Here is a 19,327-nt window from a genome sequence, read left to right as displayed (position 1 = left end):
GCAAGAAATTTTGATTCTTCAAAGAAATTCTTGTCTGATTTGCATTTGTGACTAATATTTGGGTGAATTTAATTTTGGGGTCAAATGATGTTAATGATAAAGATGATCATGGTAATGAGAGACAGAAGCACCAAAACTGTAATCTGCAGCCCGGATATAACGCTAACGTGATTGATTTGTGTTTGTGACCAATATCTGGGGAAATGAATTTCAGTTTAATATTTTATACTGAAGTTTTCCTTAAATGCTGGTTCATAATTTATTTCAGAATCCAGGTTTATTATTTTTTTTTAGAATGGCCCTCAGATGCCTTGAAACTCCATGTAACAACCAAACCTTGGTCCTTGCAGGGTTAATAATTATGTGTAATGTTTTTAAATGAGGATATTGTAGAGACATGAAGACGATGAATAAGTCTTTCAGTATCCTGTTTTAAATTAGTTCCTGCTTCCTCGTGGGCAGCCGAATCACATACACTTCCTAAATACTGCTGCTCGGCAGCGTTCACGTTCACAAGCGCCCTACGACTCCACCTCCAGCCCTGCAAAGATCAGAAGCTCTCTGGAAGGTCTGGAGAAACATGCAGGAGAATACAAGGATACCAGGTTGAACACCATTGCTTGAAATGAAGGAAAACCCCATGGCATGCAGCAGTTCAACTTGAAGGGTCATAAAGTATAGAAAATCCATTGGAAACAGTTGTTAATATTCAACAAAGATTGATTGGAAACCCTTCCATGTGTGTATGGGGCTTCAACCTTCCCAGACAAGGAAGATGCTGGTTGGATTACTTCTGCAGGCTGTGACTGCGGGGCCACTCTACAAACACTACGATCATTTAATAGCTCATTAATGGACATGCTAAAGCAGTTGAATGAATTAACAACCTGGACTGAAAGGTATAACTTGGGGTTTGCATTCAGTGTATATATAAATGAAGGGGCTGCTTAGCAGAAGTGGTGAAGGGATGCTCGGTTCACGTGGAAGAATGTCGGTGTGATTCCCTGTCAGGAAGTCGAAAAATTTAAGAAACGTTATTTCCACTTTTGAAGTGGCACGTATCCATGAGGTTCACTCGGCCTGTTCCTAAAATGAGTTCCAGATTAATTCTGGGAGCAAAGGCGGCCGGGCGTGGAGCTAACCACTCTACCCCACCAAGAGCCGAGGTTACCTTTACCTTCATGGCCTGTACTCTTTGTATGTATTGCATGTTAGTAATTATGTTAGCCCTTAGCATTCTACATCATAAAATAAATAGTTTAATTTATTTTTTACAGCTCGTGCAAATAGAGGTAAACACTGTAAAGGAGATGTACAGGTCTGGTACTTACCCCTCAGTGAGTGTGTTGTCGCTTGTGGGAACACATTTGGAGTTAAAGATGCAAGTTCTCTGCAGTCAGACCTGTGAAGTGGTTGCTAATGTCTACCAATTTACGAACAAAAAGCTGTGCTATCAGAAGTGAAGCTTCCACAGTGTGTAGAGTTATTTCGTTCTTCTTTGAAAGAAGGACTAAATAAAAAGCTGCTTGTTTATCCATTGAAACTTGAATCTGTTCAAAAACAGATGTTGATGCAACCAGCCTTTAAAACTGGGAAGTGTCCAGGCAAGTGAACCCTCGCCATTTTCAACACCACATAAGGAAAGGCCCGGAAGATCTTGGAAGGCCATTCGAGACAATTTTAGTGAACAAGTCATTCACCACATAGTAAATAATTTTGCATTACAGAGAACAGAATAGCATCCTTAAATAATTCATGCAAACTCACAGATTTCAATAAATTTTGAAGGAAGCATTGACACACTCAGTAAAATTCTTTGCATTCTAGGATTCCAGTGGAAGGACACTGAAAAGTACCCCAGGAGCAAAGCAATTTCAGCACCTGAAAGACTGCTTACTTAAAAAAAGTATCCAAAAATGCAGGAATGAGTGTCGTCCAACTATTTATGTGGATGAGACATTCACTCTTCGTTCAAAGTACCCTATGGATAGAGTGACAATTCACTGCAGGTTTCACTGTTTCAAAAGGAAACACAATTATCATCATCCATCCTGGCATAGAGGACTGAATGCCTCTCTACTATCTAAAACTGGCCAGAAAGCAGCACAATGACAAATTATGAAACAGAAATAAAAGAAAGGAACAAGGTGAAGAAAGAAATGGATAAGGAAAACCAAAAAATGTATCAGAGGGATGAGAATAAGATAGAAAGGTTACATGTGGAATACAAAAGATTGAAATTACAAGTTAAGAGGAGTATCAAGGAAGAAAAGGAGAAATGTTGGGGAGAGTTTACCAACAAAATTGAGCAAGATAGTCGAGGAAATCATAAACTATTATACAGAGTAATAAAATTGAAAAGAATAAATCAAAAAAAAATCAAGACATTAGAGAGAGAAGATGGATCCATAGTACATGACAAAAAGGGTCTTCAGAAGGTGATGGCAAAGTGTTCTGAAAAACTTTACAATGATGACTGCTCGGAGGAAGAAGGAGATAAGAAAATGGAAACAATAGATGGAGAAAAAGAAGAGAACCGGATAACATGGTTGGACCTTGAAAGGGCAGTGAAAGCAATGACCAAAGGTAAAGCAAGTGGAAAAGACAAATTCAATGCTGATATGATTAAGGCAGCAGGAAGCATTGGACTACAGTGACTATACAGAGCCCTCAATGCCATATGGAAGGATGGAAGGATACCTGAAGATTGGCAACAAAGAAGCATTGTTCAAAAAAGGAAATGGGAAGAAATGTGAAAATTATAGAGGTATAACCCTATTATCACATGGGTTAAAAATAATAGATAAAGTCATAGACAAAAGACTGAGAGTTGTAATAGAAACACAGTTAGAGGAAGAACAATATGGCTTTAGACCGAATAGATCAACAATAGACTTGATATTTACAGTGCGAATGATAATGGAAAAAACATCTGGAAAGGAACAAGGAAATCATCTTCGTATTTTTGTATTTGGTAAAAGCTTATGATACAGTTAAGGGAAAACATGTATGTGAATGCCTACTGGAGATGAATTTACCAAAATCATTAATTAACAAAATAAAAATGTTATATCATGAGAGTAAAAGCAGTGTACAAGTGGGGAGTGGTGACTCTGAAACATTTTATACAAGAAAAGGTCTCAAGCAAGGAAGTGCACTATCGCCATTATTGTTTATTATATTGATGGATGAAATTATAAAACGTGTAAAACAGAGTATCAGTAGTGATAAAGTGAATACTTTGGTAATTGCGGATGATGTGGTGATTTGGGGAAAGGGAGAAATGGAAGTACAAAGGAGACTGGACATTTGGAATGTAAATCTGAAGGAGTTTGGAATGGTAATTAGTAAAAAGTCATGCACTGTGGAAAAGAGAAAAAGAGAAGCCAAGTGAACATAGACGGAGAACGGTTAGAGAATGTAGAACAGTCCACATATCTGGGTAGCATTATTAATGGAAGTAATGAAATCAACCCTGAAATTAATAACAAACTAGGTAAAGGTACAACATTTTATCATCAAGTCAGAGAGCTTTTATGGGATGACAAAGTACCTAACTGAACGAAATTAACATTATATAAACAGTATTTCATACCAATTGTAACATACAGACTAGAAACGCTGGTAACTAATAAGAGACAAGATACTAAGATCCAAGCAGTAGAAATGAAACTTTTAAGAACATTGGTTAAAAAGACAAGAAGAGATAGAATTCAAAATATTAAAATCAGAGAAGAGCTAAATATAGAACTGTTAGTACAGGAGATACAAAAGGCAAGACTGAGATGGTTCGGACATGTAAAAAGAATGGGAAAGGAACGGATAGCAAGAAGGAAATTGGAAAGAGAAGTTAAGTGAAAGAGACCAGTTGGAAGCCAGAGAAGAAGGTGGATGGATCAGATTTGGAAGGACATTAGAGTAGCTGGATTGGATGTGATGGAAGTAATGGAGCAGGGAAGGTGGAAAGACAGAAATGACTGGAGGAGGCTTGTTATCCACACTCGGGCAACTGGAGTGGGACTTTGATGATGATGATGATGATGGCTCGGGGAGAAATTAATACCTAATTTACTACCTCATACTGTCCTCGATAGTTAACATACCTTACCACAACAAGCAGCCGACTCGTGCTCCCACATCAGACTACATGAGAAGGGAAATGATGTCTGGTTAACAGGAAGTAGAATTCCTTTTTTTCATGAGAACATACTGAGACGCCAGTTATATTCATTAAAGTGCACTTATAAAATGGACAGAATTGTTTACACTCTCTTATACATGTTCATCTCACCTGTCACCACATGCTTGTTCCACCGCATTGTTATTCCTGTCCTGTGCATGCGAGTGTTGTCATCTGTTTGCATGAGCTGTAAGATTTTTTTTTAAATTGGACATACTTATGATTAGTGATGCAAATTCCAGTGCCTCTGCTGGCACTGGTGTGCACAGTGCCAGTGCCAAGCGCGTCACCGTGCCAAAACACCGGTGCCGTGGCACTGTCAGCGCCACGATGGCTACTTATTCATTGGACTCGTATAAAAACGTTTATGCTTCATATATTGACATGCAAAATACTACAAAATAACCCTCAAATAAGTTTTTCATTCACATTCAAGAACAGTGTTTTTTCACTTTATTCGCTGGCAGTCTGTTCGTCTGTTGGTCAAAGTTTACATGCAAAATACTACAAAATAACCCTCAAATAAATTTTCCATTCACATTCAAGAACAGTATTTTTTTCTATTCATTCGCTGACAGTCTGTTAGTGAAAATTTGACCAGCTTTCGAAAACACACCTTCGGCAGGCGCGGATGTTGGTACAACACACAACTTCCGGCCAGCAGATAATAATAAAGGTTGGGATACTGAAGCTTTCTTCCCAACCAGCATTTTAATGGATCTGCCTGCCTAGCTATTAAGGGGTCTTCCAGGTACGACGAAGCATATGCCGTTTTGAACACGTTATCATCGATCTGAACGATATACAAGATTTACAAATATCTCACACTGCTATGTACTGGTTTTTATCATCTGGACTGAAATTGCTCCACAAAGGGCTAGATTTTCGTTTGTCTGCCATTGACACGGAATTCAAGACAATCCGTAATATAACGAAAGAGAATAAAGCATAATGTGGCATGGTCCGGCAGCACTTGGTAGGACGGGGTGATCAGTAGGTACCTACTGTAGAAGCGATCTGTCCTGGCACTGGCACTGCCATTGACACCGGCACGGATCTGAGAAGCACTGGCCTGTACATGCCGTGCCGTTGGCAGGAGGCAGTCACGTGGCCACACACAGTAGTGCTTCGTTCGGCAAGAGTGCCAGCCGCCAGTGTCCGCCATAATGTTCGATTTACTCATGGAAAAGCGGACTTGATCGAGGTGTGTTCTTGTCCTTACTAACGGTATAAATAATGTCAATATTCACGTCACAAATCGTTTTATTCTTGTAAACGTTTCACAGACTTATTTTTATGGCAGTGCCACTGGCACTGCTTCATTTTAAATCGTGGCACCGTGCCTACCGTGCCGTCTCTGGCACTGGTGTCAAAGCACGGTGCCAGTGCCTTCCTTACATCACTACTTATGATCATATGAAGTGTTTGAGTTCTGTAATGTCTGTGGTATGTTACTGTTAGTGTTAAAGGGTTTTCTCAGTATGATTCTTTAGATCAATATTCTTTAAAGAAATAATAAATAAAAAGCAACTTACTGGTGGATCAACTGTTAATTCGTTGCAGCCAGTAGCTACTCGTATAACATGATGCATTGTCAAGTCAAGCTCTCATGCTATGTACATGATTCAGGTGTGGAGGGATGGAATGCAGTGTCTCAAGTCATAAGCATAACATGTCAACTGATTTGAAGCAATTTGAAATCGTGAACTTATGTTTCTTTTTCAGCAGTCATAAAAACACTAAAATAATATTAAAAACTTCCTATTAAAATTAGGAGACTTACCACCCAATTTTCAGCTGAATGTTGTTATACCTATTCCCAAGAAAGCCAGTGCTGACAAGTGTGAAAACTACCGCACCTTTAGTTTAGTATCTCACGCCTGCAAAATTTTAACACGTATTACTTACAGAAGAACGGAAAGACAAGTTGAAAGGGAGTTGGGAAAAGATCAATTTGATTTCAGAAGAAATATAGGAACATGTGAAGCAATCCTGATTTTACGTCTGATAATATTTGAGATTCTGAAGGTGATCGTCATCAAATACCGAGAACAAACGAAGAATTATCTGCAGTATGTATAAAAATCAGTCTGCAGTGATGAGAATCAAGGGATTTGAAAATGAAGCAGCAATGCAGAAAGGAGTGATGCGAGGCTGCAGTTTGTCCCCAGTCCTTTTCAATGTTCATAGAACAGGTGGTGAAGGAAATCAAGGAGGAATTTGGAAAGGGAATCACAATCCAAGGTGAGGAAATCAAAACCGTGAGATTTGCCAATGAAATTTGTTATTTTATCTGACTCTGCAAAAGATGTAGACAAATTGCTGAATTGTATGGACGGAGTCTTGGGTAAGGAGTACAAGTTGTAAATAGATTAGTGCAGTCGAACAGTTAGGTGATGCAGGAAATATTAGATTAGGAAATGAAGTCTTAAAGGAAGTAGAAGACAAAAGTCTTCAGAAACATTGTTCTAATTCCTATATCAATGTTCAAAGTGAGCAAATTTATTTTCTTAAGAAAGGCCTTTCTTGCATTTTATGTCCTCCTTACTTCGTCCATCGTTAGTTATAGTTAACTATTAGTTAACAAATTTATGTAAATCATCCAAGACCAGACTTTGTATTGATTAGGTGGTCTAATAAATAACTTACTGTTATTATTTCAATCAAATATCATCAATACGGACCAAAAATGATATTTATTACATGTAATAGCGTGGCATTGTATCGAAGTGAAACATGGACGATAACTAGGTAAGAAAGAGAATAGAAGTTTTTGAAATGTGGCGTTGCAGAATAATACTGAAGGTGAGATTGAATCACGAATGAAGAGATACTGAATCGGATTGGTGAGAGAAGATTGTTATGGCTAAATTTGACGAGAAGAAGAGATAGAATGGATAGGACACATCTTAAGACACCCAGAACTTGTACAGCTGGTTTTTGAGGGAAGTGTAGGTGGTAAGTACGGTAGGGGTACAGCAAGGTGTGAATATAACAAGCAGATTAGAGCAGATGTAGGATGCAATAGTTGTGTAGAAATGAAAATGTGGCATGGAGGGCTGCATCAAGCCAGTCTATGGACTGATGACTCGAACACCACATTCAAATTTGAGGGTCATGATGTGGGATACTCTATGCCTGGAGTTTTGTATTTGCTGTGGATCTGGAGTGTGTAAGTTTGTTTGGCAGTTTCTAGGAAGCCACATTCACTTTTTATATCTACCTCTATACATCAGTGGTGTTGCAATCAGCACCCTGAAGGGTTCCATAACCATCGAGGGAGTGGCTGTCGGTTTGCATTCGGGAAATACTGTCAATAGTCCTGAAGATGGTTTTCCATGGTTTTTCATTTTCACACCAGCCAAATTTTGGAGCTGTACCTCAATTAAGGCCGATTTCACTTCCTTCCCACTCCTAGCCCTTTTCTCCTCCCATCATCGCTACAAGACCAGTGTAATGTAAATCAGATTGTAACTTTCTACAGGAACCATTTCTTTCAAGTAGCTCATATAGTCTGAGTGGACCTTAAACCAGCCTCCAGATTCAGGGAAATATCCCTCACCTAGCCGGGAATCGAACCTTGAGTCTCCGGGTAGCTAGCTATAGACCACAGAGGCAGCATTGCAGAATAGCTCTAAAATAAATTGTTGCTGCATTATTCTATTTTGGAATGAAGTATATAACTTTTGTTGAAAGTTAATCTTTTTTGTTTTGTTTTGTTTTGTTTTGGGTTTTTATTTATTTATTTATTTATTTATTTATTTATTTATTTATTTATTTATTTATTTATTTATTTATTTATTTATTTATTTATTTATTTATAATAATTTTTAAGATCTTTAAGCAATCAACTCGTGTTTTTTGACACATTGCGAGAACTTGTACCACATTGAATTTGTTGTATTTCTCTCAGCAATTCTAACTGCTGCAAATGTATACTGCAAAAATCTGTATTTTTTTACAACTGTTGTCTGCTTCATTCCATCATCCAAATCTTCAAATTCTGCTCACGTTGTTTCCAAACTTATTGATTTAGATTGAATGCTATATCTACGTTATGTACCTGCAAAGTCAGGCTGTTTTTAAAGGTTGTGTACTTCAAACCTCCATCGGTTCAAAAATTAATTTCCCATCCCCAGGACATTAACCATGCCTGCTACTGCCATAGGAACCAAGTCAGACTTGGTCAAGATACCTAACGACAAGAGGGTGGTTGATAAACGTATCCACAATAGTTATTTGTTCCTGCACTGACTTGTCTAAAGCTATTAAAAACTATTTAAAATAGTATATGCTTGGTCCACGTCATCAATACACTTTCATAATTGAAAATCGTATTCAAACATGTTTCAGGAACATAGTAGGGGAAACCAGGGCAAGAAGACGAATCGACCATAACTTTTGCAGTATTGTGTTCACTAAATTAGCTATGTATAACTTACACAAAGAAGGAAATTTCTTTCAGTCTGTGACAGGCAGTGGTAGGGGGTTGTCTGTCTGGCACTGTCACACTAAAATATCTGAGGTATGTGCAGAAAGCTTCTACTACTAGTGTGTTCACAGTATGAATTAACCAGCTTATTTTCTTTAAATGTCAACTTACTTCATTGTTAACCGAATCTTGATTGCAGCAAGTCTGTCTGTTATAAGGGCAAACCGCTTCCTAAGTAGCCTGGGGCAAGATGACGGGGGCAGGTTGACGAATTCATTATATTACCCCAAGCCACATGTAGTCACCCGTACTCTTACGCTAATTGTAGAAATACCTAGAAATTATCAACAGAAGAGGGATAGACGGGACTGGAATGAAGTAAGCACGATAGCCGCAATGTATGCTGTCAAAGAATCTCAGATGTCTCGTAATGCAACTATGGGCAACGCCATTGAAAGATTTGATGCACGTGAAATTGATCCATTCAACCCACAAATATTTGATGAGGAAGATTGCTCTCCAGTCTTATAATTGTAAAGTGTGGTGGCATGAAGACTGCTCAAGTTATGAAGGTACTGGATGGTTTCTCTGTGATAATATTCTAGTTTAAAACTGTTTTCTTCAGAGTTCTTGTATTCAATGTAGTGAATGAAAATGAAAACCTACAACCTGTTTTCTAGTTGGTGACCGGGTCAGGGATGGAATGAATAAAGCCCCATCTTGCAGCGAGGATAGGAATTGTGCCGGCTGCAGAGGCCTGTTGCACTCCTCTGGGGCAATGACTCGTAATGAAATGATATTGGAGAGTGTTGCTGGAATGAAAGATGACAGGGAAAACCGGAGAACCTGGAGAAAAACCTGTCCTGCCTCCGCTTTGTCCTGCACAAATCTCACATGGAGTGACAGAGATTTGAACTACGGTATCCAGCGGTGAGAGGCCGGCGCGCTGCCGCCTAAGCCACGAAGGCCACATTCAATGTAGTGCACAGGAACTTCTAAAAGTTATTTTAAATTTTTTAAAAAGTATTTTAACATCTTTCAAATGTGTGTTCTTTAGAAATGTATGTCCTTGTGTAGTACATAATTAAAATTAAGTTACTTCAAGTTTTGATGGTGTGTTTAACAAATTCAGCAAAGTTTCGTGTTGAAACAGTTGAGAAGAATGCTCGTTATCTTACCCCAATAAGTTCGTCAACTTACCCCGGGCACGGGGCAAAATGACAAATTTACATAATATTAAACCACACCCGGGTGACTGGAGTGGGACATTGATGATGATGATAATGATGATTAAACTTTACTACTTTATGAAAAAGCTATTTAAACAAGAATTTTGAACATTGCAGAACTGTGCACAAAAAGGTAAGCAGTAATAAGCATGTCATCACAGCCATAAAACGCGCCATGTTCCGACGGAATGTCGAAAGAAAGCTTATCATCGTCAACTTGCCCCTTTCTCCCCACTACATTCTCTTCAGTCAAGTCCCATTGGACTGTTCCATATATAGTATTTTAAATAGTTTTCAATAGCTTAAGATGATGTTTCTCAGTGTTACTTCATCACTGTAATGAATAATGGTTAATACTATTGATGTGTGGAATACCTTTAATTATCTGGGGAGTACATTATCAAATGATGGAAGTGCCAAGAATGAAGTGCTGAACAGGGTGCAAAAAGGATTGAACTTCTATCAAGTACAGAACATAGTATGGGACAAGGGAGTTCCTCTGAGGGCTAAACAGACCCTGCCCATCATGACGTATAGTTTGGAGAGTTGCATCCTACAGAAAAGAGAAGTAAGTCAACTGCAAGCTGTTGAAATGAAGTTCCTTAGATCAGTTGTACAGAAAACAAGGAAGGACAGAATTAGGATGAAGAGATCTGCAGGTCAGCCTGGTCATGAAAGAAAGGCTGAAGTGGCTAGGACATGTTAAGCAGACGCAGGTGACTCAAACTCCAAGGAAATATTTTGAAAAGATTGTTCCAGGAGGAAGACCGATTGGACGCCCTAGAAAAAGGTGGTTAGATCAGGTAAGAGAAGAGGGGAGAAACATGGTTTGCCCTACAGAGAGGACCGCAATAAATGGAGGCACATCCTGCCCTGCTCCCTGGAAGGAATTCATCATCATGATGATCACCATCGATATAGAAAATTTGCTGACCATACAAAAATATATGAAGTTGCTTGCGAGACCTAGTATCTATGTCTTCTGGTGTGGGCTGGAACAGTGATGTGTCTCGGTCTCATCCTCAGATTTGACAATATGAAAGTGACCGAGGTACGAGTGATGCTAGTAATACTATTCCTTATGCAACCAGTCCCTGATATGAATGGTGTGAAACTGTCAGTCATAGGGTCAGTTGATGCATGCATTTCAGTGGGCTTCACAGACTGATATGTAATAACAGTTTCTGGCCCAGCGAGGAAAGCAACGGGAAACTACCTCACTCCTGTTTTTTTGCTGGCACATAGGTTATCATTACAGCAATTGGCAGAGCTATGAGGCTCAAACCAGCCTTAGGGTTGAATACCCAGCATACAACAAAAATATATCTTAATGCAGTTTTTCATTAAAGGTTCCACTGTTACTCTATTTGATAATGTTTAAGAGTTGCCTTTTTTCTGGCTGGTATCATTAAATTGTTCTTGTAAATGATAACCTGGCATAAGAAGACCTCCGCAGAGCATCATACGACGTGCAGGAGTAGTAGTATGACGGAGAGTTGGCCGTGTGGTTAGGGGCACGCAGCTCTGAGGTAAGAGACTGGTTCAGTTCCAGTGTGACGTGCAGGAGTAGTACGGTGACAGAGAATTGGTTATGGTTGCTTAGCGTTTGGTAGATGGCCAGTTCTAATTGCACCACCAGTAGCCCTGAAGTTGGTTTTCCGTGGTTTCCCATTTCCACACCAGGCAAATGCTAGGGCTGCATCTTAATTAAGGCCACGACTGGTACCATTTCCATCCTTCCATCACAAAAACCTTTGATGTGTGTGTGACTTTAAACAAGTAGCAACAACAACATCAAATTTCATTAGTATATTTGTTGTGAAAAATCAGCTTCCCAATATACCTCTAGTTTACTTGAAAGTTACAAATTGGTTTGTTCCATTTCAAACCGGAGATAACTTTTTTCTAATTGTTCCTCCACAGCTGAGTTTGGTGAGCGCAACTTCATTCGAATCTCGGTGTGGGCCGGCGCAGCTTTTCACGACGATAGGCCAGTACCGTAACATACGGGTCAGAGTCAAGGAGCTGAAGTTCTCGAAGAGAAAGGACATCTGTCGGGAAGTGATGAAGGAGATGAGAGTCCTGAGAGACCTGCGACACGATAACATCAACTCTTTCATCGGCGCCTGCCTCGAGCCCATGAGAGTCCTCATCATCACTGACTACTGCAGCAAGGGCAGCCTCTACGTAAGTTACTGCACTCTTTCCCCCGCACTTAATATGATCAGAATTTTGATTATTATGAAAATAGAATTCACTTTCTATGTAGCTTGTGGACATTCGCAACAAACATTATAGGTTTCTCCCTGGCATGTAAGCCTGTACAACCTTACTCTCTCTCCCCTGTTAATACTGAAGGTAATGATGTTTAGTTATTTTCTAACTGTTGGGTTTGATTCTGTGTCGCTAACCGCACAGTTTAGGAACCCTACTTGCTGATACGTCATCCTACAGTTATTGGCACGTTGGCACTGTACAGTAGTCATGGTTTATTTCATGATTTGCGAGAATTACGTATTGCCACTGCCGTATTTGTAGATCTGTTTGGGTAATGTCAGGTGAATAGAATTGTGGCGAGTTCGAATAATGCATTTAATAATGTACTTGGTGTGAAATGACGAACGCAACATTACGGTCTTATTTCAAATCAAATCAAAATCTCTTTATTTGCAAATGAGGTGTCTACCTCGGTGGCAAATGGTACACTAAAATACATTATTGTCAAGCACTAAATATTAAATTAACAAGAGAAGAACATTTTCCTTTAATACAATATTATACAATTTACGCTAACAATTTTTTCTATTAAACACACAGCTCATCCTTAATAAATTTATATTGTTTACAAAATTCTAGTTATAATATCTCCTGTACTACTTACAAATATAGTCAACTGATATACAGTATGTGGAATTACTTCAAATTATACTATACAACTGGTATAAGATTAAACTTCACATTGCATTTATTTATTTATTTATTTATTTATTTATTTATTTATTTATTTATTTATTTATTTATTCATTCATTCATTCATTCATTCATTCATTCATTCATTCATTCATTCATTCTCGAACCTAAGTAGCATAACGACCTGCTGCATCTTAACCAGAACCCCTTTTTGCCACCACTTTTCAGAGTTCCTGAAGGGCCTTCACAGCTACCGTGGCAGTCCCAGGGCCCTCGAAGTCCCCATTGTACTTCACCCCTACTTTGGCTGTCCAAACTCCTTAGACCAGGGGATGGAATGAATTTAATTTCGTTGAATACTTACTTATACAGTTCAATAGGATGTCTAAGAAGCAAGAAAAATCTGCAAGAACTCCTCCAAAAAGGAAAGGAACATTACATCCTCTAGAACCTTGTCTTGTCACAACTTTGTTACGGTTTGCAGTCTTAGACTTTGTGTATTCTTATTGACATGTAATATATTTGCTTGTGTGTATTAATACAGCATGGTTTCTCTTCAGACCGGCAAGTAACAGCAGAATTATTTACAGGAGGCAAAAACCGAAGCATACGGTTGTAGCAATGCGTATATCAAAATAAAGGCAGAGATTAAATTGAAAGAGCCCTCACTGAGCTTGAAATCCAACTTGATTACAAATATCTTGAATGATCATTTGCTTTAGTAAGGGAACCTCCATTATTGATACTTACATTGAGGTTATGTCTTGTGATTTCAACATGTAACTAGTCAAGTTGGCAGCAGTGATCGGCCTTACGTGACAACTACTATACCATATGCTCATTTCTTTAAGTGACTACAGTTTTTTTGTAATATAGCTGATATTAGCATAGAAATTTGACATTTCCTGTTTTGATCCCCTTAATATTGGTACACCGCTGTATTCTAATCAAATGATCTGTAGCCCCGAGCACATCCCAGCATGTAAATACCAAATTTTGAGAAATTACGTTCTGCAGTTGGTCGTAACAAACAAACAAACAAAGAAACAAACAGATGCACATAAATTGTACTAAACATTCTTTCAACTTTTGTTTTCCTAATCCTAGATAAAGACTACGTACGAGGCAGAAATTGTATGTCGTTAAGTGAGATGTGTGCTTTGCTTGCAGGATATCATAGAGAATGAAGATCTCAAGCTGGACATGATGTTCATTTCTTCGTTAGTTCGTGATCTTATCAAGGTAAGAGATATTTTGTGTTGTACCTGTGGCAGCAGTCCACTTTTCTATTCCTGCCACATCTTAACATAATTTAAGTAATGGAAAGGAACAAAAAGTGCCAAATTGAGTAACAAAGCTACTAGACTGCCGAAACAAGTCACCTGCCTGTTGCAACTCTTCTGACATGTTTATTCTAAGTATAGTGCGTTATAAGGCAGCACTAAAGCGTTCCGAAACTGACGCATTAACACTATGAGCCCGGACGAGTTCCCTACTCCATGCCAGCCTGTTTTAAACTTCTGGAAAAAAAAATCACAGTTCTGTCAGTATTTTCAATTTAAATATATTTAAACATACATATTCTAGAAAAAGTGGACTATGACATGAAATCAATTCAAAAATGGTTTCCCACAGCTTAGGAAAGAAACTTAGGCTACAATATTGGTAGTTCTGTTATCCTTGTTCATTCACAGATATCTAATTCACTCAGAAAAGTTCGATAGTTTTCAGTTGGTGAAGAACAGAATTACACATAGCTTTGATATGGTAACACAAAACATTCTCCTATGCAAAGACCTACATCACCTTTATTTGCTTCACAGCACAACCGGTGAAGATCAAACAGTTGGAAGAATAATTTTTTGCACCACTTGATCGACTTCATTGTGAGTGCATAAGATGCCAGCAAATGGTCGGACTGAATTTCTCGTGGCTCTCTCTTGCTATGCTCAGCATATACAGTATTGCAGACACTTTCATTCTAAATCTGTGAAATCCATCATTAGAACACGTGCTTATGTGACCTGAGCACGCGAGGAGTGAGCGCACATTGTCGCTAGGTTGCACCACCAATCACTATTGATCGATAACACCACCTATCGATAGTAAAGGAAATCGCCAACACGTTAAAATGAAAACTAATTCAATAAGGTGAATAGCTTTCGAGTGACTAAATTTCGAATTTTGTGTTGGTAGTAGTATTACTAACAGCGGAACTTGGGTGCATGCCGCGTGGTAGTAATATTACTACTGACGGGCGCATACCCAGTTAGCCATTTCCAGTCCCATTGGTGGGGGGAAATGGTTTCAAATTTCCATTTGAGAAAATTGAATTATCACATAAATATGTCTTTCCACAAATGAAACTCAAATTGATAGCAATTAATTTATTTGCATCTAATAAATTGTTTTCGGGAGATGTACGTATGGAATTTGGAGTCTACAAGTGTAGTGATGGCCATTCATCAATACTTCATATCGCAGCTTGGCAACATCATGTCACGCGTTTTCAGGTGACCACCAACCGTAAGACAGACTGTTCACTGCTGTCCAGCGAGGTAGAAGAGGTGGTGGTGGTGCACAAGCTAGTGAGGCCATGTGATGGTTAAGCCTTGCGCAAATCTCTTGCCGTTATTTGAAAGGAGTAGGCTCTGTGCTCTCCCTACGTAGTTATCTACACAACATATAACATGCTGTCATCTCCTGGACACAGGAAAACATACATTCTTGTAATGATCTTTGCCTCTGATACCAAAGATCTTACGCACAGCTAAACTGGTAATCGTCATGGCCAGTGAACTGGTATCCAAATTCCTGGGAATGAGAAAACACACAGAGACCCTATAAAAATGAGTAACTACTTATCAGAACACATCTAGCCACACACCAAGCAAGCTGGCTGCTCGGTTCGGGACACAGTCAGAAATCCTCAGGTTGCTTTTCTGGGAGTTCCCATTTCCTCACCAGACAAGCCTCTACCTTATCAGGCTTGTCTCACCAGTCCTGAGTGAGTCGGTGCGATGTAAAACGAATAGCAAACATCTAGCCACACACACAACAAAGGAGGATAAAAAGAAACCCATACTTTCACTGGGAAGTTTACTGCTGTACAGAGAGTAAAAGCGAAAAGGAAGGCGTACCTACTAATTCTGCATTTTAAGTATTTATGTAATCAAGTATCCACAAATATTAATGTAGGTAGTTTTTCATAATCATCTGTATGATTCGACTGCTAAGGGATTATTTATTTAAAACAATTTTCCAAGATCATGGACTGCCACAAGACAAAGTATACTGAACTCTTCTTAATTTTTTTTCATTATTGTTCTATTTAAAAGGGTTCCTTAAAGTTGCTTCTACTGTGTCCATACAGATGCTTCCACAATATAGCAATTGAGCCTTATATGGCCATTAAGGCAGACTAGTGTAAGGATTTTTTGTTTTGTACCTAATTCTTATCGTTAAACTTGGAACATCCAAGAGAAATCGTTCTTCTAGCTCCTATTAGTAATTTCAGAGATCTGGTACTTCTCCTGTAATATGCATCTGTAGGAGAGTAGACATGTCTTTTCTTGCAGATGATTTTAGTTGCCTGTTCAAAATAGTTACCCCCATGTCAGCTAATCTGATGCTTTCCTCTTCCAAACTCGCACGATGCCCAGTTGGTTTAGATCTCATTTAAATTGGCCCTGTCATCGCAGCCTTGTCCTAGGGTGTTCCCTCCGCCACACAGCCCTCACTGGATCCACCTGCTCCTTTGGAAGTTCGTGATCCAATATCTGTCGCTGTTCTCTGCCGCCAGTGAACAGGGAGTTTCTCTCATTGGTTGGCCGCCAGGCACGCCCAGCTTATCTGCCTCCCGTCGACTCGTCTTTCCCCGCTCCGTGGCGTAGCACAAGGACACCACTTCGCTCGCCTTAAGAGATCAGCTTAAAATTAAGAAAATTAGTAATTAAGAACTAAAATAAGCTTGTCCTCCTGCATCCACACATTTCTGGCATCGTCTTAGGAAACTCCGATTCACAAGCATAGGTTCGTCTTCTGTGAGTGAGACTATTTTAACATCTTCGTAGCCCGCCATGCTGAGCTCTTCAAATCCCCAGCTTCTTATCCAAGTTGTCTTAGGGACTTTGTAGGCATATGTTCTAAACATTCTGCAATTTCATTTATTTTTTCCTCGTTAAGTCCATGTTTTTTTAATACTTCACTTCTTATTGAGTAAAGAGCCAGTTCCTTACAATTTCTTTATGAGTTTCCACACAGTCTCTCCATGTGGGCGGCTTGCACCTGCAAATTTTCTTACAAATCCCCTTACGACTCCTCTGCAAGACTCTGTTTTCACATAATTATCGTACATAAATACCAGTTCCTCTACCGTGTACGCATGCGGAGGCACTATGACGAGTATAGTCCGAAGTAACACTTGACAACTCTAGAACAATTGGAGCGACTGATCAACACTTTAATACACGTTCTAAGTGCGGACCTGAACTGCGAAGTGCTGGACGCACGTGCCGGCCAGCCAATGAGAGAAACTCACTGTATTTTGTAATCATCCAGGTTGTTGGTTCAACCTGTAAAAACTGTCATGCAACCTAACAAGTGTAGGCAATATTCCAGAAAAATTAAACTATGAAATATATAATTAAAAGTACTAAACTGAAAACTCGTATATTTTAGTTTGTGAGGTTTGTATTTTTAAGATGAAGTAATGTATTTCCCCAGGGAATGATCTACATTCACAAGTCAGCTCTGGTGTGCCACGGGAATCTCAAGTCGTCAAACTGCGTGGTGACAAGTCGCTGGGTTCTTCAGGTGACCGACTTTGGGCTTCACGAGCTGCGGTACTGTGCGGAGAGCGATAGCATCGGCGAACACCAACACTTCCGAAGTAAGTCTCGAGTCTTCCCAAGACTGCATGCTGTCTTGTTAAATAGCTTGAAGTTCACCTACTTAGTAAAGTGGTTATGGTTCAAACACTTCCTTTTAATGAGAGAATGAACATTCATTTGAACTTCATTTCACCAGAGGTTGCCAGTAAATTACATACATTAAAAGGATACGTTTCAGTGTTAATTATTGTGGTAATTCTTTGCTAATCTGGTATAAGTGGTTTCTCATTAATAGACCTCAGATTTTAGGCAAAAACCTAACTTTTAAACTGAAGAGAGAACTTAAAATGAAGTTGTATTTACACATTTCATGAATCTGCTAGGTTTAAAACACTGGTCTTATAGTCCCTAAAAAATGCCTCAATTGATGTTAGATCCTATATTTGCCTGTATTTCTATAATCCCTATTTTTAATCCTTAAATTAATTTAAAATGTTTTTAATTTATTCCGAGAAACTGAAATAACTGTAGACTCATTTTCAGTATCTTGAACAGTATGTTCTTGAAATACTTTTCAAATAAAATCCTAAGCGACACGTAAGAACCTCCTGTGGTAAACACGCCCGTAGTCTGCTGGAAACAAAACTCTTCACATCATTCTCTGGGAACAGTTTATCAGCTTCCAAGTCGTCTTTAATAAAACATTGGTTATACACTTTTCCCCATTTCACATCGGATGGTAAAATTATATTCTGTGACATTTGCAGCAAAGGTGCGACTGATTAAAATATATTTCTCCCTAAAGAGTTACCATGAATTTAGCAAAATAAAAATGCTCATTAAAAAGTTGTAAAATTGAAATTGCCTAAAATATATTTTTAGGACCTCTTTTTCCATATCTGAGGACCTGTTTTAGACACCTAAAATAAAAATGTTAGCTCCTAAAAATCCAAAGTCTACTCATTAATAATACTGAATCTCTCAGTATAGTAATAACTAAACCTAATATTAAATTTAGATCAATTTTGTACAGTTTAAAAGTATGCTATAAAAATGTTGGAATGGTGTCTGGCTTGTATATATGTTTCTTCTCTAGATTAATTCTATGAGGCTGCTCGGTATTGTCCTCAAACCTTACAACAGTACATCCTTTCTTTCTGTGAACTGCCCACCTTCCTGATAAAGCTGGAAAGTATGAAGGGAGTTCAATATATAAAGGAACACTTTTTTTTTTGTGAAAGAGCTTGGTTATATCGAGGATTCAAATACACCATGTTGTTCCCGAATCCTTTTGCTGCAAATACCCTATTTCTTAACATAATCTCTTATCAATGCTACGGTCTTATGCCACCGTAATGTGAGGGCCTGTGTGCCTGCATGGTACCACTCGACCGGTCGATGTCGGAACCAGCGTTGTGCTGCGTCGATAACTTCCCCATCATCCACGTAGTGATTCGCGCGGAGTGCATCCTTCATTGGGCCAAACAGATGGAAATCAGAAGGCACGAGATCCGGGCTGTAGAGTGAACGAGGAAGAACAGTCCACTGAAGTTTTGTGAGCTCCTGTCAGGTGCGCAGACTTGCGTTGTCGTGAAGAAGGAGAAATTCGCTTGCTTTTTTATGGCTACGAACACACTGAAGTTGTTTCTTCTTTGCTCTTTGTGGTCTTCGGGTAGGTGTTGAAAAATCCAGCAGGAACAAAGCTTTGAATACTCCAACTGGTGGATAAGTGTGTCAGCAACCA

The 19,327-nt window shown here is 39.0% G+C and overlaps 1 protein-coding gene across 2 annotated transcripts in view; it reads left to right on the top strand.

Moving 5' to 3' along the window:
* LOC136884978 (receptor-type guanylate cyclase Gyc76C) overlaps window positions 1-19,327 on the top strand; it is a 589,503-nt gene that overhangs the window by 539,900 nt on the left and 30,276 nt on the right. For both annotated transcript variants that reach the window (XM_067157344.2, XM_067157343.2), the window contains exons 11-13: window positions 11,765-12,028; window positions 13,922-13,993; window positions 17,477-17,642. In XM_067157344.2, the coding sequence (XP_067013445.2) occupies window positions 11,765-12,028; window positions 13,922-13,993; window positions 17,477-17,642 (502 nt within the window). The remainder of the gene's footprint in view (window positions 1-11,764; window positions 12,029-13,921; window positions 13,994-17,476; window positions 17,643-19,327) is intronic.

The sequence above is a fragment of the Anabrus simplex genome, chromosome 13 (assembly GCF_040414725.1).
Source record: "Anabrus simplex isolate iqAnaSimp1 chromosome 13, ASM4041472v1, whole genome shotgun sequence".
Classification (NCBI taxonomy): Eukaryota; Metazoa; Arthropoda; class Insecta; order Orthoptera; family Tettigoniidae; genus Anabrus; species Anabrus simplex.
This window is presented reverse-complemented; position numbering and strand designations above follow the sequence as displayed.